The sequence below is a fragment of the Drosophila teissieri genome, chromosome 2L, assembly GCF_016746235.2.
Source record: "Drosophila teissieri strain GT53w chromosome 2L, Prin_Dtei_1.1, whole genome shotgun sequence".
NCBI lineage: Eukaryota > Metazoa > Arthropoda > Insecta > Diptera > Drosophilidae > Drosophila > Drosophila teissieri.
This window is the reverse complement of record NC_053029.1, coordinates 3,238,992-3,262,911: the sequence shown is the minus strand read 5'-3', so window position 1 is coordinate 3,262,911 and position 23,920 is coordinate 3,238,992. Positions and strand designations below refer to the sequence as shown.

At 41.5% G+C, this 23,920-nt stretch overlaps 6 protein-coding genes across 7 annotated transcripts in view; 3 read left to right on the top strand and 3 right to left on the bottom strand.

The window, feature by feature from the left end:
- The first annotated feature begins 284 nt into the window (after positions 1-284).
- LOC122620148 (protein mothers against dpp) lies at positions 285-14,342 on the top strand. Its single transcript, XM_043797480.1, has 4 exons — positions 285-442; positions 11,307-11,770; positions 11,840-12,530; positions 12,798-14,342. The coding sequence occupies exons 2-4, from the start codon at positions 11,501-11,503 to the stop codon at positions 13,202-13,204; spliced, it is 1,368 nt and encodes a 455-aa protein (XP_043653415.1). The 5' UTR covers positions 285-442; positions 11,307-11,500; the 3' UTR covers positions 13,205-14,342.
- Positions 14,343-14,741: 399 nt separating this feature from the next.
- On the bottom strand, positions 14,742-15,269 carry LOC122611847 (accessory gland protein Acp29AB-like). The gene has a single exon (XM_043785198.1). It carries the CDS (start codon positions 15,267-15,269, stop codon positions 14,742-14,744), a length of 528 nt encoding a protein of 175 aa, XP_043641133.1.
- Positions 15,270-15,641: 372 nt separating this feature from the next.
- LOC122626210 lies at positions 15,642-16,288 on the bottom strand. Its single transcript, XM_043806383.1, has one exon. It carries the CDS (start codon positions 16,281-16,283, stop codon positions 15,696-15,698), a length of 588 nt encoding a protein of 195 aa, XP_043662318.1. The 5' UTR covers positions 16,284-16,288; the 3' UTR covers positions 15,642-15,695.
- A 396-nt stretch (positions 16,289-16,684) lies between these two features.
- LOC122626209 (CD209 antigen-like protein B) lies at positions 16,685-17,466 on the bottom strand. The gene has a single exon (XM_043806382.1). The coding sequence runs from the start codon at positions 17,378-17,380 to the stop codon at positions 16,751-16,753; it is 630 nt and encodes a 209-aa protein (XP_043662317.1). The 5' UTR covers positions 17,381-17,466; the 3' UTR covers positions 16,685-16,750.
- A 253-nt stretch (positions 17,467-17,719) lies between these two features.
- LOC122626303 (NADH dehydrogenase [ubiquinone] 1 subunit C2) lies at positions 17,720-18,308 on the top strand. Its single transcript, XM_043806501.1, has 3 exons — positions 17,720-17,907; positions 17,989-18,132; positions 18,188-18,308. Exons 1-3 carry the CDS (start codon positions 17,751-17,753, stop codon positions 18,235-18,237), a joined length of 351 nt encoding a protein of 116 aa, XP_043662436.1. The 5' UTR covers positions 17,720-17,750; the 3' UTR covers positions 18,238-18,308.
- A 308-nt stretch (positions 18,309-18,616) lies between these two features.
- LOC122626813 (mucin-17) overlaps positions 18,617-23,920 on the top strand; it is a 74,443-nt gene continuing 69,139 nt past the window's right edge. Inside the window, exon 1 of one of the 2 annotated variants that reach the window (XM_043807213.1) lies at positions 18,617-19,091. In XM_043807213.1, coding sequence (XP_043663148.1) covers positions 19,083-19,091 — 9 coding nt within the window. In that variant the 5' untranslated portion in view covers positions 18,617-19,082. The remainder of the gene's footprint in view (positions 19,092-23,920) is intronic. The other variant, XM_043807212.1, reaches the window with a different exon arrangement.

The following is a 23,920-nucleotide window of genomic DNA, read 5'->3' as shown; positions in this document are numbered from 1 at the left end:
TTGGCATGACTTACTTTAATTTACTTTAATTTTTAAAGGGATAGAAGTGAATATAGTAATTATGGAAAAATTCCTCACATTACAGTATTCAGCCTCAAATTAATAACATCGGTGTTTTACAATATATTTAGTTGAATTTGCAGCCAGTCTCAAAAATTTGTGGTAACCAAATTATAAAAATTAAAACCAATTTTTAATTCAAATTGGAATTCGTTAACGATATTTTTGGACAAAGCGATAGTCAGAATAGTACATCCCTAGCCACGGCAAATGGTATGAAAGCTAGTATATTTCGCCAGTAATGGTCACACTGTTTTCAATGTGTGTTGTGTGTGTTGCATTTCGTGATAAACAATTTTGAAAAACAATTTACGCACATTTGCTGGGCGAAGAAGCAAACAAAATGTCGAAATAAACAACCAGCAAGTGCTTAAATCTACGCGTGAGTAGCATCCAGCACGTTTTCACCAATATTTGCCACAGGAAAATCGGTTTTTATGTGCAATTACGTTCGGGCGAAAGAGAAAGAGAAAAAATGTTTGCCTGTATTTGTGATTTGATGCTGCTTCTTCTTCATCATAGCTGCGACCGCCACACATTTGTTGTTGTTGTTATTCTTGTTGTTTTAGTTATTATTGTTGTTGTGTTGGGGGCAAAAACAGAATCGGTTTTGTAGTTGTTTTTCTTTGCAGGGACGATCACCGTTGATTTCTTCCTATAAGAATATGCTGCAATATGTGTGTGCATGTGTGCGGGTTGTGTATTGTGTATGTATAAGTGCGTGCGCGCCATTAATTCAACCAAAAACAGAAAAAGAAAAAACAAAAAATAACGAAGAAAAAGTAGCATCACTTATAAATACACACAATAAAATTAAATTTTTATTATGTTTTGAAAATACTTGAAATTCTTGTCTGAACATTTCCCTTCCAATACCACTTGAGCCTCTGCCGCTGCCTCGGTCGGCGTCGCTGCCGCCAGCACAGGTGCGGAATTTCTCAATATTATTATTCATTTCAAGTGCACCAAAACAAAAGCCAACAGAAATGCGCTGCACATTTGGGTGAATAATCGAATTAGAAAGGGAACTTTGCTCTCTTTTCTCACCTTTATGACTCAGCTTCTGTGCTTAATATTGATAAGTTTGCTCTCCACTCTCTGGCTTTCAAACGGTAAATAATAAGCAGCGTCGCGGCGCTCAAATCTTATCAGAAGCGTTGCCGCCAGTGATGCCAAGCTCCAATTGGAAGCGAAAGGGGTGAACCAAAATTTGAAATTTGAGTAGTAAAAACAATGTACTCAAAAGTACTTAGTTTAGGTAGATAATAATTCTGGGCTATGAATATTTTAGTAACTTTTATTATTTATTTGGTGTGCACTAAGTGCACTTATCTACGCTACGCCGCGTTGGATGCGCTTCTATTCGTTATCAGCGGGGGAGGAATATGAGTGGGAACCGTGTGCAATGGAAATGGAATTGCAGTAGCAGTTGCAGTCAAAATAGCTACCAGGAATTACAACCAAAAACAGCATGTTTTAGCTTCCTCAATAAGAAATAAAACTAGATTATTGTAGAGAATACTTTTGTATAAATCAGAAATCCTTCATGCTTGCATTTCATATTTGCATTTTCTAATCACTATTTGAAATATCCAAATTACATTAAAGATATCCATCTTGTGGGTGGAAAGCCAAGCGCACATCACTGCACTTGCAGCCAAAGCTGTTCCTTTGTCGAATGCAACTGAAGCGAATCGCGACACAAGACGCGAATATTTGCAGTGTGTGCACTCAATTCCACTTGGCGAACCGCTCGACATGTGGGTGGGTGGGTTTGATTTTTCTAGTGGTTCCGATCTGGGTTCTCTGGGGTTTGCTTATATTCCATTTCTGCGGTTTGGTTCGCTGATTCAAGACAGTGAGCACTGGCTTCAGATGGATGGTAACCCTTCGTTTATAGTTAAAAATAATACTTCTATATATAGACCCTTATAAACACCTGAAGAGGCATTATGTTCTATGACGAGATAAGGATTAAAGTTGGATGTGACCAACTGTAGATTGTAAACTACAAATCTTTTTATTAAGCTGAATCACTTTTACAAATTTCCGACTAATCTGATTTGTGACTTGCATTCGTTATCTACTGTGTGGTTTTCCAATCCCATTTTAGTTGTCGTGTTAATTCCCGGGGCAAGACCACAAATCATTTTGCGAAACGCCGCAAGAAGTTCTCAATAAGACTTATGGTTGGTCTGAAGTAACGCCCCCGATCTAAAGTTTCTGGCACCCACACGGGACAGTTGGGTTTGCCTGATGTTTAAAATGCTTTTCTAATTTATGTTGCATATTGTTTAGCTAGAAATTTACCTTTAACTTAGCGTCCCTCTCATTTTGATTGGCAATGCAAATTTGCCAGGCCGAAAATTAAGTGCGCAAAGTCAATATTTCAATTTAGGCATAAACCAACAGTGGGAAAAAGACGCAAAATGCATATGGGCAATTTGCATACGACGGTGGTTGGCTGGCTGGTTGGTTGGTCCAAGTAACTGGTGATTTGGTGGCGCAGCCTACGCACCACAAAAAGTGGCAAATGCAGTCGCAAACTGCACGGCGGCCTCTTGAAATGAGCTTCGAACCGCTGCGTTTTGCTTGCCAAATAATTATGTTATTAATTGGATTTATGCGCAGTTTGTGCAACAAGCAACATGCAAATTTTCGTGTCAGTAACTCGGCGAAATTAATAAAAACCTAAATCAAATGTGATCAAGACATTACCAGTTCCCATTCCCCTTTAATTTATGGCACAAAACTGCAGGGTATCATTTAATATTTAGTATTGAATATTAAAATATTGAATATTATTTCTTTGTTATTTTACATTAGTTTTTGCTGGTCATGTGCTGTATATATTTCTATATCCAGCAAACTTACTGCATTAATCTGGCAATGGCTTATCGTTGGAAACTAATTTTAGATCTATTGAAAGCGTGATTTACGCTTTTCGGTTTTGTATTCTTTTTTTCGCTCAACCAGAGTCAGTGGGCGGCCCCCTTGTTATTTTTTGATATCCATATAAATGTGTTATGCCCCCCATCCGCTTGGTCCTCCTGCTTTTGATCTTCTTGTCGCGATAATCCGTTCGCGCAATGGTAATAAAACGCCAAACAAAACTCGGCAAAGCCCAACGACAAAAAGGCAACCTAAAAATTGTCAACACGAATTTGAACTTATTTTTAGACCTCGTCGCAATAGGATTTCCTCTTTGATTGTCATAATGCCGGCAACAACTTTATTAAGAAGTACTCCAAAGCAGATTCTTATCAATGGCCTGGTGGCTTTGGCTTTAAAAACTCGCAGCATTGGCTTTTAAATCAAAGATCAAAAGTGCTTGCCTGCATCGCAAGTCCGAAGTGTTAAATACTCTTTTATGCAAGGAAATAAAATATTTTATGATAATTATCCTTAGGCTTTGGAACACTTACTAAAAATACAAAACTTTTGCGAACTGCTAATTTACTCATATGAATTTTTGCATAAAGCAGTAATCATTTAAATAATAAGTAGCATTGTAGACCCTTGAACACTTTGTAAAAATAAAAATCCCCCGCCTGACTCGTTCGTAACCCGTAAAAGTGCCACATTGAGGGCGCGAAATTGAGGCAAATGGCAGCTAAAAGAGACAAACTGCGCCAAAACTTATGAAAACGCAACTTTAAACTGCAATAAAGTGGGAAATTGCAGCGCATAAATCTCTGTCGCCGAACTGTCATGGCAATAGTTATGGATATAGTTGAGGGGGCGGTGGGGAAATGGGGCCGAGATGGGGCTACGAGTGGGGCTGGTGAGGCGGCGAAGTCATGCAACAGGCGGTGGAGCCAACACCCACGCGAAACGAGCTCGCCTTGAATGAAATTAGCCCGTAACTAGAGTTTACAGTTTGGCAGCTACTGGCGATCGCTGTGGGCCAGCTTGCATACCAAGTGCCCATTTGTCTTAGCCACACACAGTGAACTGTGGCCCAGACTGATTCCATATTCCGGCGCTGTTGCCGATCGGCGCTTCATTGCCCATATAATGCTAATAATTATTGCATTTAAAATCTAATAAATTTGTGCATTGACAACGCGGAGTTTGCTGCCAATGGGCAGAACCACCATTCCCAGCCGCTCCTATTTTAATGGCGTAGATATCCATCAAAGCCTGGTTAGGTGGCGCGAAAGTTGTCTTACAACTAGTTGGATACTCATTGGTAGTTCTTCTATGCTGCACTTTAGTCTATTTAGGATTTCTTAATATTTAGTAGATCAGCTAAAGAGAGTTTGAAAGAGTTACCATTAACTGATGGTAATATTAGGTTCGAAGTCTGTAGCCAGAAATGAACACTAACTTGGTGATCATCACTCGTTGCATCTTCTTGAATCCCCACCAGCTTCGGTGGGCTTTTGCGCTGCCTCCTGGCGATCGTCTCTAGTGGATCGCCGTCCAGCTTTTGACCATAATTGTGGTACTTGTCATTGTTTGTGTCGCATTGCCAACATTGAAGTACATACAGACTGCCCCCGTGCGTGTTAAATACATGTAATTAGCCATGTTTGTGCCATTTAATCCACTCGATTGTGGACTTCTCCGCCCCAAACTCCCTGCTTTTTGCTTGGTCGCGCGGCGACGCTTTTCTAAGAATTCTTTTACGTTTTGTTTTGGCGCACGCATTAGGCGCCACACTGAAGCAGCACGTTTAACCCGCAGGACAGGCGGAAGGGTTAAGAGTCGGCGGGTTGGGGGGATTGTGGGCCGAGGGGCACGGGGGGCAGGGGGAGCCATCTCGGAAACTGTGGCGCATACTCCACATATTTATGGCTATTTAAGCGAACCGAACGAATCGTGGATGCCGATGACGATGACGAACTTGCTGCTGCTGCTGCTGCTGCTGCTGCAGTTGCTCTGCTGCACGTTGCACTTTAGGACCTTTTCTGCTCCACAGACGAGCTCAACAAAATAGTGATGAGAGGTTTTATTAAAAACTATTGGTGCTTTAGATATTTACTACAAGTTCCGGTCAAACATTTATTTATGTTGAGGTACAACATGTAAATTGAGGTAGTTCCCTTGTGTTGCAGTTATTTTGTTTGTTTTATGTAAATATTTAAATGAAAGACACCCATCGTTTTGGCCGCAAGTGTTGCTCCTGATTCCTGCCACTGCTGCTGTGGTCCGGCAGTCATTGGCATTGATTGGCAGTTGAACACGCAACAATTGTTGCATGTTTAGGCGTCGGCAGTGACGGTGAGACGACAACAACCACAACTCAACGATGCAACAATGCAACTGGGAAACAGTGCAACAACACTGGGGCAACAGGGGAACAAACAAACATCACAACAAAGCTGAAGACTTCAGCTACTGGCAGTTGGCTTTTGTCACATGTTTAGCGAGGTTTAATTGGCATCGAAATTTGTCCACTTCCATTAGAAGAGCTGCCATTCTATTTGATGTTAGGATGGAGCAGAAAAAAGAGAGGTGTCATCATTTAGTTAAAATATGTTTGTACTTGCAGAAAGTTATTAAAAGGAAATGCAGTTTATCATTCATAGTGGCATATCTTCTAATAATGATTAGTTTAGTTTGTTCTATGTATTCGCTTACTCACATGGTGTGCTTCGTTACTACGCACATTTTCGCCAACAGAGAAGCATATAATATATAATATAATATATAAACCTTTACGTCATGAAGCAAAGTAAATGTTAAAACTGGGAGCTATTTATTTGAAAGCAGTGTAGACCACCCACCACCGACTGTGAATTTTGTTGTATTTTGCGGAAAAGCGGTGGTGTCCCCATGTTGACAGCTCAATTACTCACATGACAAAGCCTCTGCGTGGCCCCCTGCAATTATCGCTGCAATTATTTGCAATTAGAATTGAGTTAATTTACTTAAAAAAGGATTTTCTGCCGTGCCTGCGCATTTTTTGCCCCTTGACGTTTGCACTTTGGCACGTGTGTGTGTTTTGAGTTTTCCGCGCTTGTGCAATTTGCGTGCATAAATTTTTATTGCTTCAAAGGGACTACATAATTATTTTGTTATTTTTTCGTGGTTTTCACTTCTGCTTTCGAGGGGGAGCGCGTTTCATTACTATTTCGATTTCACTGCGACTGTGTAATGCTACCCATGTTGGCAATAAGTTCGCGTTTAGTAGTGTTAAACACGCAATAAAAACGGAGGGACCAGCGATCGCACATAAACATGCTCGCATTCTAAGCACCCTCACAGTCCGGGCCAAGACAATAGGTTTGATGCACCTAACTTCAAAGGGTTTGGTAACGAAACAGCCTGAGCTGCATATCAAGTTTCGTGCATAGTCTTGGGGAACTAGCTGTCTGCCTCCTTGCGTTCCCTATTAAATAGTTGGCAGTGCATCCGCGAAGAGAATTTCGCTGTGTTCCCGGTTATTTTCGTATCGAAAACACTCTGCCAGCGGCGGCTCCATCGAATTTTAGGTTCAATTACGCGCCGGTCCCACGCACGAAAAAATTCGTTGACGCTGCCTTCTCCTCTAAATGCCTCCCCTGGAAGTCCCTTCCCCCATTTTTGTGTTGTGGTTGCGGTGGGGTGTTTACAGTTTGATTGTGACTGTGGGTTGACGCCACCACCTCCACCACCAAAGGCCATGCACTGCAAACAAATCGCTGTGCATCTAAAAATAGTGTACAGCGAAGTCTTTTACTCGGAAAAGAGTGAAGTAGAAGTTATTATTCGCTGATATGATTACGGAGTACTTCAGAGTGTTAGCCTAGTTGCTTAAGTAAAATTGTCAATAGAAATGCAAATGTTTCATACTTTTCTCGCCGTGTGCTCGGCTGCACACAGACACGTTCGCGCTCACGTGCAGGCGCCCCAACTGCAGATAGGGCATTTGATTTGTTTAAAACAAAACTTTCAGTGCCCGCGTGGTAGTGGTGTGCACTTGGCGGCCCGCACACACACTGAAACAAAATTACGAGCACAGGAGCGCGAATACGTCACGCGGCGGTCTTCAGAAATCAGGGCTGCGGAATAGCTGCTGATAAACTAGTGATTAACTGGGCACTTATACACAAGAAATATGAAAAATGGGCTTTCAATATAATACTTGTAATATGCGAGTTAAATAAGGTAGCATTTTAGGTTTATGCTTATAGAATTTGTACAGCTTTCCATTTTAAATGAATTTAGTATTCTTTGGGTTACATTAAGTATCTTCTGTATGGAAGATTAGGGAAAAGTGATATACCTTTATATAAACCTGGAAACTTAGTTTCGCTTAGTTGCAAAGCTGTTGTAAAGCTGTTACTACCTTTAGATACTTTAGGGTGGGCCTGCTACTTCGCATCCCTGGCGAACTCACACAAATACGCCATACGAATGCAGTTTGGGCTGCGTTCAGTTCGTCACTCACTCAGCCAGTCAGTCCGTCAGCCAGTCAGTTCGTCAGTCAGTCAACACTCGGCGGACTCAGTGTGGTGGGCAACCCGTTCGGCATTCGTTGTCGATCGGTTGTGTCGTGCAGTTGACTTCTGATTCGCGCTCGCTGCCATTTCCACTGGGCACTTTGCGTAATTTGCGGCTGAAATAAGAAATAATACACGGCGAACGTCTTTCATAAATTAAGTTATCATGAAAAGATAACGATTGAATCAAAACTCGCATCGGAAATGTAACTGCTGAAAGAAGAGTGAATCCCCGATCGTCGTGGAGGGTCGCTTTTGCGATTTGCATACGAATAAAATAACATTTTGATGCTGATTTCGATTCGCGCGCGCTCGTGTGTGTGTGTGTATGTGTGTGTGTGCGTGCAATAAAAATAAATAAAATAATATCTGCAATCTCAACATCATCATGTGTACGTTCTTAGTTCTTAGTTCTTAGCTCGTAGCTCATATCTCGTGGTTGTCGGTCGCCTCGAGTTGCTCGATTTTTGAGTTTTCCTCAAATCAAATCGAAACTTTGGCCGTTCTGGCCGCCTGTTTGGTTTGGTCTTTATCTCAGCGTTTTCGTGTGTGCATTGTTTGTTTATTTTTAAACATGGTCCCAAGTCCCTATTTTCTCTCTCTGTTCGTTTTTTCTGTTTTTTTATTCTGTATTGTGGCACTACTCGTACTACCCTTTACCACGCTTTTTGCCCGCTTCCAATGGCAGCGGAAGTGCTTCTGTACTTCGGTATCTCTGTAGCTCAGTACCTCTGTATCTCAGTAAGTCAGTAACCATCCACCTTGATTTCTACCTGGCTCCCATGATTTACGCCTTATTGTCACTGGCGCATTTATGATTGATTATCGATTGGAATGGTATGATACGCATGCGCGAATGCGTGCCTGCCATAAAAGTGCCTCAAAGTCCTCGCTACTCCGCTCCTCCATGTGAGTTATGATCGGCGTATCCCTCAGCAGCGCTGCACTGAAAAGAAATTAGCGATGGTTGGTATTACTTACCAGTATATTGTACGAAGCACATTTGATATGCAATCCTTTAAAGTAGTTCCTCTATTAACTATATATGTAGCTCCAAGTAAACTATAACTAACTATAAACCATCATCAGAATTAAATTGGCTCTAAAGTAATGAAGGACTTTTCTTCGAGTGCGGATTTCTTGGAACCAGAAAGAAGACTGGGCCACTTTTGGGTGGGGCAAAGGCAGGAAAAGGAGGAAAAAGGAGGGAAAAGGAAGGGAGTTGGATACGTGATCCGAGCTCGGGAATATGTAATTGCAAATTACGATTATTGATCTTTAATTGATTAGGGGAATGTCCCCATGAGTGCAAAAACCATATGACAATGGCTCATAAATGGCTTATCAAATTGTTAAATTTATATCTAGTATCGTTTAACTCAAGACAAAACAAGAAAAACCTTTAAGTGGCTCAAGAAAGCCACTTTGTTACTAAGAACACAAGCAAATCCCTCGATAAACATGATAAATATAATATGTTGAATATGTTGTTAAGATCAGGCAAATATAGTTTCTATGCAATTTCTGTGAATTAGAGTGGGGAGCTGCCCTCCTTTGAAAAGCGACTGATTGTGGAGAACCCCACCTGCAATCAGCCGTGTGTCAAGCTTTGCACACACAAGCCGGGGGCATTATCCAAATTTGTATGCCTGCCCCACAATCAATCGAATTCCACCGGAGCACCACCATTGCCACCTAAAAAAACACGACCCCATCCAATCAGCTGGGCAAATACGCAGAGTTCTCTATCAGAAGTGACCCTCTTGATAAGTCTGCCCGCCAAGTGTCACTCCGTTTGTAACCGGAGTTCCTGAAAAGGAGGGACCATGTGAACCGATTGTCCGCCAGCTTGGGATTCGAAAGAAGTGCGCTGACATAATTTATGTTTAATTTTGGGATTAGTTATAGGGAAAGAGTGCCATTTGCGATAAGCTCCTGATTGTTTGCACCTAATCTTAGTTTTGGAAGAGGTCCTTAAGCTACAAAGCAGTTGTGTAAACTGTGAATATCAGTAATTTTAATATGATTGATACATTTTTGTAGTGTAAAGCTAAAGTTGGAGCATTTTTGGTGTAATATATCTACCGCCTGAGGCTCTGGGTGACTTTGGGCAGTTAGAAAAGTGGGTGCCGTTGACCACGCCCCCTTCCATGGGCGACAACATAAAATTGTCAATGCGGCAATAAAAAAAAACAGAAAAAAATAAAAACAAAGTACGAAATCACCGGCACCGCCCCAAAGTATTAGGCCTGAGTTGAGCGAGAAAATGGAAATTAATTCACGCAACGGCTAATTTGGCCAGAAAAATGCGCCAGTTGGTCTGTCGGCCCAATCGAGAGGTGTTTGCTTGTTGTCCAAGTGCTGCACTTGTTGATTTATCGCCGGCATTTAATTGCTTTTGAAATTGGATTTACCAGCCCAGTTTGGTTGCCGCAAAAAACAAAAACTGGGTGGTTTGGTGGCATGGTGGCTTGGTGGCTCGCCTTGTGTGGCTCGGCGATTTTTGCTCCAGCCTGCACAAGTTAATTGCTACTACAAATTTTGATTCAATTAGGTTTTGTCACTTTTAAATTTAATCAAACATTTTCTGACACCTTGAGGAAAAATGCGAGATTGAGTCCAACACACAGCGGCTAAGACAGCCAACTCGAGTCACTTGGCCAGCACGCTTGGGGAGAAGTTCCTCAGAAATGCTGTTAACATTGAAATGTCATAATTCAAATGGAATGGTTGTCTTTGGGGGGAAAATTCCGGGGGGACGGTGAAAAAGCGGGGGGAATACCCACAATTGTGGCGCTGACAAGTTGAACACCATTTGGTTATCATTTGCGCTAATTATGAGATGCAGTTCTCGCCACTCGGCTCAGATATACCTGCAATACAGTGAGGCCCAGCTAAATACAATTACTACAATCTAATGATTTATTTGTTACCGAAACTTGGTTGACTTCCCAGTTTTTTTCTGTTGATTACTCAATTATTTAATGTCAATTTTCTAAGAATCGATAAGGCAAGCAAAAAACAGCACATGAAAATACTATCTTTGCACCATAAATTTAACTAAAACCTATACAATTGTTGTTTCAAACATTAGTAATATTTCCGTCTACTTTTAATAGCGTATAGCCGTGAAAACTCTTTGCTCTGCCAACCTTAGTGGTTTTTTAAAATTATAATTCAAAGAACTGGCAGACACTAAAAAATCCCCCCTTACAATAGAAACGTTTCACCATTGACGTCAGCTGCGATTGAATGTGAACAATAACCATATTTAATAGATAAAAATAAGTTTCCAACGAAATCGGGTTTCGATTAATCAGCTAGCTGGTTAACTGAGGCAATAATAGCCATCATTCTCAATGAGAAAATGTTGCAGGCAATTTGCATGCAATTGGACGCCAACATCGAAAGTGGGAGGAGTCCGTTCATGACAGGAACCTCCCAACGACTTCATTCACAAGCCAAAAACACGATGTATTGCCAGGCCGCCAGGCCCCATGGATGTTCACTCCTCCTCCTATTTCTGCTGGGCACTTGGCCAAGCGGGTAGAGACACTGGAAGAAAAAGGGTCAACTTAATTGGTATCTCCCCTTTTATAGCGCTTCTTGAACAGATCAAACCTGGTTGCTTTCAGAGTGTCTTTCGGTCACGAAGTGCGACCTTAAGTTAAGCTTAGTCTTATTTCTCTCTGTGCATTCGCATTTTGCATGCGTTGTGTGGTGGGCGTTGCTGAGACAATCTAAGCTCGATGATGAATGCATGCAAATCCATTTGTATTTATTATTTATATTAGCTTTTACTTGCTCTTTTCGCAGACTATCCGCCCGCTGATAGTTATACCGGTTATCGGGTGACTCCACCCCAAATCAACGGAACCAGCAGCAGCACCATTAACAGCAACAACAACAACAACAGCCACCACATCAACAATAACAATAACCACATCTGCAGCAGTGGCAGCAGCAGCAACAACCTCAGCTTGACGACACCAATCAGCGGCAGCAGCAGAATGGACACCGACGATGTGGAATCGAACACCAGCAGCGCGATGTCCACGCTGGGCTCGCTATTCTCATTCACATCGCCGGCGGTGAAGAAGCTGCTGGGCTGGAAGCAGGGCGACGAGGAGGAGAAGTGGGCGGAGAAGGCCGTCGACAGTCTGGTGAAGAAGCTGAAGAAGCGCAAGGGCGCCATCGAGGAGCTGGAGCGGGCGCTCTCGTGTCCCGGCCAGCCCTCAAAGTGTGTCACCATTCCACGCTCGCTGGACGGACGATTACAGGTTGGTCACTCGCCACATCGCCGATTACTGTGTATTCGCGATTACTAACTCTTATTACTTATCTTTCAGGTCTCCCATCGCAAGGGTCTGCCGCATGTGATCTACTGCCGCGTGTGGCGCTGGCCCGATCTGCAGTCGCACCACGAACTGAAGCCGCTCGAGCTGTGCCAGTATCCGTTTAGCGCCAAGCAGAAGGAGGTGTGCATCAATCCGTACCACTATAAGCGCGTGGAGAGCCCGGTGCTGCCGCCAGTTCTCGTTCCTCGCCACTCGGAATTCGCGCCCGGACACTCGATGCTGCAGTTCAACCATGTGGCCGAGCCCAGTATGCCGCACAATGTGAGCTACTCGAACAGTGGATTCAACTCGCACAGCTTGAGCACCAGCAACACATCGGTGGGCAGTCCGAGTTCCGTGAACTCCAATCCCAATTCGCCGTACGACAGCTTGGCGGGCACACCGCCACCCGCCTACAGTCCCTCGGAGGACGGCAACTCCAACAATCCGAATGACGGTGGCCAGCTGCTGGATGCTCAGATGGGCGATGTCGCCCAGGTTAGCTACTCGGAGCCCGCCTTCTGGGCGTCGATAGCCTACTACGAGCTGAACTGCCGGGTGGGCGAGGTGTTCCACTGCAACAATAACTCCGTGATCGTCGACGGTTTCACGAATCCTTCCAACAACTCGGACCGCTGCTGCCTCGGCCAGCTGAGCAACGTGAACAGGAACAGCACCATCGAGAACACACGCCGTCATATAGGTGGGTAGTCTTACCAGTTCATTGATGGCACGTACATAGCTTTGAATTAGGACAGCTAAATGAACCAATTCACAGAGATTTCCCATCAGCAACTATCTTTAAGTGGTTAATAACTCAGCTAGATTACACTTTAGTATGCCTAAATTAGAAAGCGAATAGTGCTTATCAGTTATAAAAATAGGCATTATAGAGCAGAAAGCAATGAACTTGAAGCAACTAGCAACTACTAGCAACCTTTAACACTACTCAATGTTTTTCCTTTCGCAGGCAAGGGCGTTCATTTGTACTATGTGACCGGCGAGGTCTATGCTGAGTGCCTGTCCGACTCCGCCATTTTCGTGCAGTCGCGCAACTGCAACTACCACCACGGATTCCATCCGAGCACCGTGTGCAAAATACCGCCGGGCTGCTCGCTGAAGATCTTCAACAACCAGGAATTTGCTCAGCTGCTGTCGCAGTCGGTGAACAATGGATTCGAGGCCGTCTACGAGCTAACGAAGATGTGCACGATCCGGATGTCGTTCGTGAAGGGCTGGGGGGCGGAGTACCATCGTCAGGACGTGACCTCGACTCCCTGTTGGATCGAAATCCATCTGCATGGCCCGCTTCAGTGGCTGGACAAGGTGCTCACCCAAATGGGCTCTCCGCATAATGCAATTAGTTCGGTATCCTAAGCTTAAGACGAGGCGCATGTCCTCAGTGAAGACGGAAAAGAAAGAATACAAAACCAGTAGCTAAATGAGTACGTGTGAGTGAAAGCTAAGTGTGAAAGGACGTAGAGAACACAGGACAATGGAGGAAGCATAGATCTGTGCCTGAGGATGAGATACGCAACTGATATATGCCACTCAGCTGCAGATTTATATAGATGTACGCAAGCTACTCCAACACCCGCCCTTTGCCCATATTTTATAGTTTATCGTATGATTTTCTATGCGAATGTCATTCCTAACGCTAAAACAGAGTAATGAAAGAGGACAGCGAGCTAAGAAACCAATTACAAAATGGTATAACTATTTACAATGATCTACATGCTATAATATTAATGATCTATGCCCATTGGCAAACAGTTCTTGTTCAAGTCTATTTCAAGTGCTAATTATGTGTCATTGCAAAACTGCTTTAAATATAAAAAAAAAGAAAAACACATTTAATTAATCCTACCAACTTTTATTACATAAGGAACAAGAAATTTACATAGGGATATGAAAACACTTATTGCAATACATTTCTTAAAATGATTTTGAAAAACCCTAGCTTATGTTTTACTCTTCTCATTTGCGGTTTGTCTTTGATCAACGAATTCAATGTTCAATATAGTTGATTTAAATATATGGTTTAACTAATTTTAAGTTACAAACAAATCGAAAACATCAAACAAGTAAAGATACCAGCGAAATTTAAGAATGGAAAAATCGCTACTGAATCAATACATTTTTCCAAACAATATGATCTTTTGTTATCTTAAGTAAAAATAATATTGTTTAGACCACGAGAAAATTGCCTTTTTATATAAAAATATACATGTATAATTTTACTCTAGTTTTCGTAAGCTTATGATTTTCTCTTATTTTGTTTTCAACTACATTTTTTGTGCGCAGAAAAATAAGTAGACGATAATAAAAAACACAAACGAAATGCTTACTTCCTAAATAAAAAACTGTTTTTGACTCTTGAGTTCTTTTTTTACTTTTTTACTATCGGATGTGTGCAAATCCTCTCAAATTTAAATAAGATATTAAAACTAAAACTATGGAATGTAAAAATAGCTGTATATTAGAGGCTTGGGCAAAACACGGCCTTACTTAAAAACAAAAAAAAACTAATGTAATATTTGTGCCTGTTCGATATTTCACGTGGGCCTTTGATGTTGTACGAATGGTAGAGCAAACCACAAGTTTAATAATGTCTTAATATCCAAGCAGCGATATTGATTACCAAACGAACGAGAAACAGAAATAGTTGCCTTGAAGTTTACTGGTTTTTGAATGCTATAAATTGCCTTAAATACGCCTTGCATGCCTCTTAATGTTAAACGTACTAATGTAATATTAAAAATATGAATTAAAACAATAAAAGTATAAACATAATAGCGTATTCAACGGAAAACCTTTTTTTTTGCGTTTCTTTATTTGATTGTCGTGGTGTTGTGTTTCAATTACATATAATAAACCCTTTAAATAAAACAAATATACATTTAGTAAATTTTTTTTATTTTTCTAACTTACAAATGTAGTTGTTGAAGTTCATACAGTTTTCATCCCACATGTCATCGTAAAAAATGGTTACGCAGTGAACGGAAAATCCTTCGTTGTCCATTCCGCCCTGATGCCACTTCAAGAAGGCAGCCGGGTGCCCGGTGTTCAGCGAGTACCAGTGATCCCCCTGGCCCCTATTGGTGATGTCCACCCAATACATATTGCTCTGCAATCTGGGCAGGATAGCGTTGTACTCCCGCTCGTCGCGAATTTCCGCCAGTCGTGCGCCCATCTTGCGGCATTCTTCATCGGCGGTGGTCCAGTTGGTCTCCTTCCAGTGCTCAAAGTAATAGTAGTGGGATCCGATCTTCTCAAAGGAATTCAGAAATCTGAGCTCGGCCAGTTCTTCCTTCATGTCCTCGACGTAATCCATAATGCCCTCCATCTTCGAGAAGCAGAATGCCTCGCATCCGCTCTGCCAGCCGTGGACATGGGCACATCCAGCTATAAGCAGGATCACAATTACGGGGAGTTTAAACATGGTTCCGACTTTTGAGGCAACTGAAATATTTCTGTTCCACTGCGCCGATTTTATAGGCATGACAGCAGAGCTTTTCTATAAAACCGCGGGCACGTTTTTGGATCATTTAAATACTAACTATATGGTAAGTTACTTTTATTATTCATAACATGGGATTGTGAGGAGCGCGTTTTTTATATATGTATATACATAAATATAACACAAACAAGTTGTATCTGGTATATATTCCATTTTTATTGTGTGTTGTTTTGAAAATGCACACTCTAATTTTAGAGATGCTACCACTAAAATAAATGGGTAGGTATTTTTACAAAGATTTTAATTTAATTCCCAACAGCTTACGCATAAAAGCATTTTGTTTGAGTAGAAAAACGGATATGTGTATTTCAATACATTTAAAATGGTTCCGTACAACTTTTAAATCGCTTACTTCTTTCTTAAAGGTAACTCGACCTTACAAATATAGTTATATTTTTGATGACAGAGCTCCATGAACAGTGATCGGCCAAAACTTGTGGCAGCGCAAACGTGGTCATTTGTTGTGTTGGGTTCGCCAAAATCCCAGTTTAAGAAGCGGGCTGGCAGCCCGGTGGCGTTGGATTTGAAGCTACCCGACCAGTATCTAATGCCCAGCCAATACCTGCCCTTGCGGGTAAGTTTTTTCTTAACCGCCTGGAACTCCAGGTCGTCATCGAATTCAGCTAGCTGTGCCCCCCTTTTGTGGCAAGCTGCAATGGCCTCGGCCCAGTTCACAAGTCTTGCCTGCTCGACGTAGAAGAGTCCGTATCCCAACTTCTCGAATCCTGGATACATCTTACGCCAATCCAGTTCATCCTGTAACTGTTGCACGCTGACCATAAATGGCAAAATAATTGTGTAGCAGTTGTTATCGCAGTGCGCCTCTAATTCGTGTTCAGGACTCCCTGGCTTCGCACATTTCGGGGAAAAAGCCTGAAATCCATGGGGACATCCGGTAAGGATCACGTAGAACAGAACTACTGCTAGTTTTTGCATTTCCAAGATGCTGCACTTCAAATCCAACTATTGGGCACCAGTTTACCGCCTTATATGCACTCCAGCAGAGCTTTTCTATAAAACCGCGGGCACGTCTATCCATAATTTAAATACTAAATAAGTGGTTGCTTATTGCTTTCATTATTTTTTACATCTTCTTCAATATTCGTACACAGGCTTGTAAGGAGCACATATAACACAAACAAATATGGATCTTGTATATAGTAGCATTTGATTGTGGGATGTTTTGAAAATTCCGTGTTACATTTTGGATATATTTCAATTTCTCAACTAATTAGTATCATTCAACTAACCAATCCCCAAAAGCACTTTTAACTTTTTCCGCCCAAAAAGCACCATTGAAATAACGATGATTTTAATTTACTCATTAAACCAGTTAGTTTGATTACAAAAACGTAAATATATGGGCAAACATTCAAAATAGTACCTTGCAACTTGTAAATACATTATTTCTTTTTTAAAGGTAACTCGACCCTACAAATATAGTTATTTATCTGTTGGCAAGGCTGTGTAAATATTCCCTGGCCAGAACTTGTTGCAACGCAAGCGCGGTCTTTTAGTTTCATGGGTTCGCCATCTATCCAATTTAAGAAGCGGGCTGGCTTTTTGGTGGCCTCGGATGTGAACCTACCGTCCTTGCCCTCGATAATGCCCAGCCAGTAGGTGCCCTTGCGTGAAGATTTTTTCATAATTGCCTGGAACTCCTCGTCGTCCTCGAATTCGGCTAGTTGTGCTCCCTTTCTGTGGCAAGCTGCAATGGCCCCGGCCCAGTTCACAAGTCTTGCCTGCTCGACGTAGAAGAGTCCGTGTCCATACTTCTCGAATCCTGGATACTTCTTGCGCCACTTCAGTTCGTCCTGTAACTGTTGCACGTAGGCCGTGAGTGGCGTTACGATAGGTAAGCAAAATCTGTGGCAGCTTTCTTCAAACTCTTTGTGAAGTCTTTCTGGTTTTGTGCAGTTTGGGGAAATAGCCTGAAATCCATGGGGACATCCGGTGATTATCACGTAGAACAGAACTACTGCGAGTTTTTGCATTTTTAAGATGCTGCACTTCAAATCCGACGGATTGGGCATCAGCTGCGGCTTTATATGCACGCCAGCAGAGCTTTTCTATAAAGCAGTTAACACGTTTTTAGCTATTTTAAAAATGCAAATATATGATTTATGGGTATTTGTTGAATATTTATTCTGAATTCAGTACACGAGTGAATATTTCGACGTTCCTAATAAAAAAAGGAACCAAATATAGTGGTCAGTACATTGACTTTTAGATTCAGGAGATAAGCTCATGTTTGTTTATATTACTTAAATTATTTATAACTTTGTTTTTAAAAAATCGTTACGGAACTAGTTCAAGTCGCACGCTATCGATAGCTGACAGTGCTGCCCGTCCCATCGCCAGCTGCATCAGTTGCCCACCTCTATTGTTTTTCATCCTATCAACATGAGTGCTGTTGTCGATCCGCTGGAACTTTTGACGAACAAGGGCACCCACGAGTCCACTTTCCTCTCGCCGATATGGAATCCGCTCGCCTGCGGAGTGGCCGGAGTGGGCGTGGCCATTTTCGTCAACTGGGGCTTCCGTAGGCCCGTGTTTTCCGGTGAGTTTTCGCCTCGCATCCATGTGACGTAACGATTGTTTTTGTCGCCTATAACTAACTATAAATCGCAATGTTTTGCAGGCATTCAGAAGCATATCGCCTTTGGAGCTCTTGGCGTCGGCGCAGGCACATATTTCGATCAGAAGAGGAACGAGTACGTCGCCAAAAGGGACGCCGTCCTCCGGCACTACATCGAGCTGCATCCCGATGATTTCCCGGTGAAGGGTGAGTGCTGCACACAGGCATTCTAGCATTTACTGATTCTTTTTGCTATTTTTAGAACGCAAGACCTACGGCCAAGTGCTGGAGAGCTGGGTGCCAGTTCGCTAAGTGGATCTAAATCTTTGTTGTAAAGCGAACGATGGAAGTAGTTAATAAAACAGCTTTAATTGTAAAACATATGAACACGAAAATGGAACATGGATTAGGCATTCAGTGTTTTTCAATGGTAGTTATGGAATTTGCTTAGAACTGGATTTACAAGTTATTGGGATATGTTACTGATTTCTTAATTTGTATAATTTAGATGGCATTTAGGTCTAAACTTTTACGCAGCTATTTAGTTTTTAAATAAATATTTTTAAACAATCTTGGGGTTGAGTCTCGGCTAGCAAGTAGCGTACTCCTGAACCCGAATTCGGTGCCCGATACATGGCCCTTATCGATTACACCATCGGCTCGAGTGCCACCTCCAGAAAGAGTCTTCTGCGAACAAATGCTCTTTTGTCGCGGTGAAAAACGGATCGAACTTTTGGTAGGATGTGTCTGCGCAAAAAGTTTGTCCGCGAATAAATTACCATTTTTGAATAGCAGCCAGGAAGCTGAATGAACGCGCTAAAAAATCAATAAAAAAATTAGAAACCCAACCAACCAGTGAATGGATTTAAATATACACCAAATGTTCATGAAACAAACAACGTAATTTTAAGTCAAGTTTGTGTGCGTGTGTGCGTCTTCGTTTTACCGTTACAATTTACGAAAACCGAAATAAAGTGTAATCAGTGAAAAATAAATGCCAATACTAATAGTCAAACATAGCGAAACGAATTATAGTTAATTAATTGGCATTATACGATTATTTTCTTGTGACCCAGAAAAAGGTTAAGCAACTAAAAGTTTCACGAAAGCCGTCGGCTCATTTCACCAGCGAATTTTCTTATCAGCATACAACGATTATGGCAAAGGTAAGAAAAGGCCGAGCTCTTAATTTTATTACGAACTTATTTATTTATGAACAGATGCTGGGCTTCCCCCCTCGCCTCCCTGCTCATGCACGGCAAATGTTTGTCAATTTGGTTTTTATTTTATTGCTTGTGTGTTGTGGGTGGTTTTGGGCGGATTCGTTTGTATAAATTATGCATGTTCAGTGTGGATTCGCATTGATTTCCCTGGATTGCGGGGAATCGATTCCCCAGCAACGTTACTTTATGATGTGTAAAATTGAACGGGAGTCGCATTTTCGTGGAGCCATAAAAACAGTTATGCCAAAAGGTGCTCTCAATGCTCTGCGACGGGGGAGTGGGGCTGAGTTTCGGGCAAAACATAGAACATAGAATCGTAAGCGTTAGAATAACGGAGTAAACAGCGTAGTAAAGTTTGAAGGGCTTTATTGTTGACTTCATTCTAGAGTTTTGCTACTTACAAGAGTGTTTTGCAACAAAAATCTTTTCATTCTATTAGAAACTATTAGCATTCAATAAGATTTCTAATATTTTTAGAAAATACTAAGCTAATACTGGTTAAGATATATATAAATTAGCCACTTCTTGCGTAACAGCTCTCTTAGTTTCCTAGCTGACGACATTTCTGCTGCTTTAAACACTTTACTATCCTCTTCATCTGGCTAATGAGTGAGTTTCTCAAGCACTTTCTTCCCACTCTGCCATGGAAAAGGGGAAAATTCCGCTTATGGGCCAATCTGCACGCTATTACGACGTAGGGCATAAAAAGCCAAGGAGCCCTCAATCCCAATCAAGGGATTAAAGCTCCGTCCGGAGAACGTCGACGGAGTGAAGCCATTTCTCACTGGCCAGCACTTCTTTCGTGGCAGAAATGAGGCACATTATTCTCGAGGTTCTTGGCTCGATATGTGCAGTTCGAGCCAATTTGGTAATACATTTTTTATCACCCACCACGTGTGGGCTTCTGGTGTGGGTGGTTATGGGTGGCTGTGGGTGGTTGTGGGTGGTGTGCCCACCCAACCACTGTCGCGTGTCTGCCTGAAGAACTTTCGCTCGTGACAGGTTTGTTTTGCTCTTGATGAATTACCTTGCCACTTGTCGCTCAACATGAAATTACTTTCCTCTATCTTAAAGTTTTCCACTTTTACCCAACCACTCGACCGTTTTTCCTCCCTTCGTTGGCTGGCTATGAAATTCTGATTTCCACGCCAAATGGGACCAAATGTCCCCAAGTCAAGTTCAGACTTTACAATCGAGACTCTCGAGGCACTGAGGTTACCAGAGATACAACTATTATTATGTGCTTAGTACGGAGTGCCCAGCATTCTATAGCGTGTCCTTGAGTGGTTTCCCAAGCAGCGAGATAAAATCGTATGATGGACAATTGCGTCACCTCAAAAATTACACAAATATTAGTAAAGTTTTTCACTTTTTTGCACAAGAATGGAAAGTTATCGTTTTAGTTTTGATTTCAGTATATTTTTTAAACAACTTTACTTGCATTCCACTGAGAACGCCCTATCTAAATGTCTACAGGGTATATAACAAAAATATATATGTATGTATATTTCCTTCAATGACTGTGGCTTTATTTTTTGCTTTTGCCTTTTTCCGCGACAGCCTCATAATCATCAGAGTTCTTGCCGCCCACTTTTCCCCCACTTTTCGTCCATTCTGTCGTCTTGCCATGGCCCCTATATCATTATGTGCAGCCTGTAGCACTATTATATTCCTCTCATACAATTGTCGACAGGGGGGCGCCTCTATATACACTTTTTTCCGTGTCAACAGCAGCAGGCGCAACCGCAGGACCTGCCTGCAAGTGCAAGGATAACGGGCCGAAACTAACAATAAGTTGAAGCCATGTTTCTTGTATACGTACATGTTGTTAGTACCACCCACTTATGCGGCAAAGATGAAGAAAACCAGCATGAAAATTTGCTCATGAATGACTAAGGGTGATTATTTCGAGGAAAGCTTCAAACATACAATTATTTTAGCATTTTTCTTACATAAACTGAAAACCATTGAGATTCATGTTCTGCACATCGAACTAAACTTTAAAGGCTTTACAAATACTACAGCAGAGTAGAGTTCGCTTTGGGAATAGTATCAACTATAAATGTATACTCTTGTAATGGCATCGTTTTTCCAGTTTGTAGCATCTGTTTCAATACGGAGAGCTTATCCTCTGCTCCAGATCCCCTATATATATATACTATACTATACTATACCCACTAGCTGATCCACTGTGGGTTTGCCATTTATGATTTATGCTGGCGGCGGTGGCATTTGTGTATTGACTCAACGCGAAATGCGTTGCATGCCACCAAAAAGGGCTTCTGGCATCCATTGCGATTTGTAATTTTCCATTTATTTATGGCTGCGTTTGCAGCATGAGAATGTATGGATACCTTTTTTTTCCTTTCCACCCACAATATTGAAATGCATCTGTGGAAATTTGCTTTGGTATTTATTCGCATTAAACAAACAGGTGAAACCCATGTCGATATAATCTATGCTAATTCGCAACATCATCGGTTTCGGTTTTGTTTGCTCTGCTTGATGATTGGGAAATTATTAATTAATAAAGTTCGCAGTTGGGAAAATGCTTCCATTAATTATTGCCAACGGGCAAACATATGGTTTAATTGCTGCAAAAATCTGGAATTTGTTAGTCAAGCAAAATGTCAATAATATTTTTCTAATAATCATATGTCTGTATTTAAAACCAAATTCTTGTCCAAAATTATTGTCAGAGCGCTATAATCACAATAAATGTAAATTGAAAAGTTTCATCCTCACTAATTGGAAAAGTTATCAATAGATAAAACACATCTAACCAACTGCAGCTTAATTAAGCTTCTTTTCATGCATGTTGCCATTTCACATAATATCTGCATAGAAACTGAGTGAATTAACTGCACTGAAATGTGTCTTATCCTTCACTTGGAAGCTCTCCAGCGTCATTATCCTTGCATATTTGTGGGCGTCGCCTGCACAGTGGCTCCTCCTCCTCCTTCTCCTCCGCCCTCTGGCACCATTCGGAATTTCCCAGGACAAACACGTGGGTCGCCAGAAACGCGGCAAAATGTTGTAAGATTCCTAAGCTAATTTCATTAAAAATTCATGGCCACGACACGACAATGCACACAAAACTGCACATAGACGGGGCCATAGACGTGGAGATACAGCCACTGACGTCGTTGCAGGTTTTCATCCGCTGGATGCTACTGCTACACTCCGAAAAAAATCAAGAATTTCTCCTAGAGATAGAAGATTATGTTAATCACTCAGCTTAATAGCATATCTTTTCTTACAAGTTCAATTGGTTTTTCCTATAATAATACTAGGGAACAGCCTCAACTCTGCATATATTAAACCACATTTTGCTTATTCTAAATAATTTACTAGTGAGTATTTAAAATCAAAGTGTAACCGCTGTCAAAATGTCAAACGAGCTTAAAGTTGCCTTGCCAAATTTTGGGCGAAAAAGCCGCACATGTGTGGCTTAGTCGATAGAAGAAAGAGAACGAGAGGTTCTTGAGAATAGGGAGGTGTACTATGTTACATATATCCTTCATTCATCCATTGTTGTGCCGAAATTAATAGTGTTTGCATTTGAGCCTCCGCCGCAGCAGCTGCCACTGACAAATTTTCATTTAATCATTCAGCGCGGTGGTTCCAGGTGACTAGATTGCATTTTGATAGATGGATATCTGTATAAATCAAGAAAAAAACATACAGACATGTGATGAATGTTCTAGCCTCTTCTAGAATGCCAGCCAATTGTCTAATGCGGCATTTTGCACCCAGAGCTTTTTTCCCCACTACTGGTAATTTAATTAAGTTGCACAAAAAATCAGGACTTTGTGGGGTTGAAGTGGCCGAATTGCAACCGGGTGCATAAATAAAGCGGGCGCAGATAAAAACCCTTGGAACAACATTGGGGCTGACCCCAGACAGCAAGTCGTGTCCTTCCGACCCGGAGACCATTAAATGGCCTGACAAATGGTATATTAGCATTGGGCAAATTTAGCCAGAATGAATAGGTTCACTAAGCTGAAAGGATACTCTAAGTAAGTGGACAAGACCTGCAGGGATTTCGTATGCAACTCGATTCCCTAGGGCAGTTTTATTCAACTGGGAAATCATCATTCATTGATTAGGTAAGAAAAATTGATTTCTAAAAGTGATATATAATATATAATATAATACATTTATCTGTGGTATCAGTTATCAGTTATTTGTGTCAGGTTACTTTATAGTTTTATTTCGAGCATTTTATAGGGCAATCCTTGGTCGTGCAGAGTGCTTAGAAAATTTCCATTTTCGCAGCACTGTGGACTCTACAAATTTATGGAGTTTTTGCCTCACCATTTAGAATTTTACAATTTCTTGCCTTGTTTGTTTTTTGTCTCGAGTGGCGATTTCCTGCCAACTTCTCTGTTTTGTTTGCTTGACTTGCGTCTTGGCAAATTTCTTTGGACAGTTTGAGAAATGGCAAATGGATAAAAGTAGATTGAAGATACTCATGTCCACAATAAATTTGTGTGCCATGCAAATTTACACAACGATTTAATTACATAAATATGCCGCTAAAATCGTTTGAAATGGGCAAATAATGTTGGGTTTAATTAAATATTAACACGCACACACATTTTATGGCATCAATTTGAATTAATTGTAGTTCCAGCGGCACTAAAAGCACAATCAGCATAAACCGTGTGAAAATCCAATCAAAAAATATTCAATAAAGTGAAATGAAAACAGACGGCAGGTAAACCGTAGCATGTGGATAGAGAATCGTCTTTGTGCACCCACACATGTGT

Bases quoted from the DNA above. Each gene is read 5' to 3' on its own strand.
- LOC122620148 (XM_043797480.1), top strand. From the start codon at position 11,501: ATGGACACCGACGATGTGGAATCGAACACCAGCAGCGCGATGTCCACG. The intron at 11,771-11,839 runs GTTGGTCACTCG...CTTATCTTTCAG, and splicing joins CGCTGGACGGACGATTACAG to GTCTCCCATCGCAAGGGTCT. The intron at 12,531-12,797 runs GTGGGTAGTCTT...TTCCTTTCGCAG, and splicing joins GAACACACGCCGTCATATAG to GCAAGGGCGTTCATTTGTAC.
- LOC122626303 (XM_043806501.1), top strand. From the start codon at position 17,751: ATGAGTGCTGTTGTCGATCCGCTGGAACTTTTGACGAACAAGGGCACC. The intron at 17,908-17,988 runs GTGAGTTTTCGC...AATGTTTTGCAG, and splicing joins CCGTAGGCCCGTGTTTTCCG to GCATTCAGAAGCATATCGCC. The intron at 18,133-18,187 runs GTGAGTGCTGCA...TGCTATTTTTAG, and splicing joins CGATGATTTCCCGGTGAAGG to AACGCAAGACCTACGGCCAA.
- LOC122626209 (XM_043806382.1), bottom strand. From the start codon at position 17,380: ATGCCCAATCCGTCGGATTTGAAGTGCAGCATCTTAAAAATGCAAAAA.
- LOC122626210 (XM_043806383.1), bottom strand. From the start codon at position 16,283: ATGCAAAAACTAGCAGTAGTTCTGTTCTACGTGATCCTTACCGGATGT.
- LOC122611847 (XM_043785198.1), bottom strand. From the start codon at position 15,269: ATGTTTAAACTCCCCGTAATTGTGATCCTGCTTATAGCTGGATGTGCC.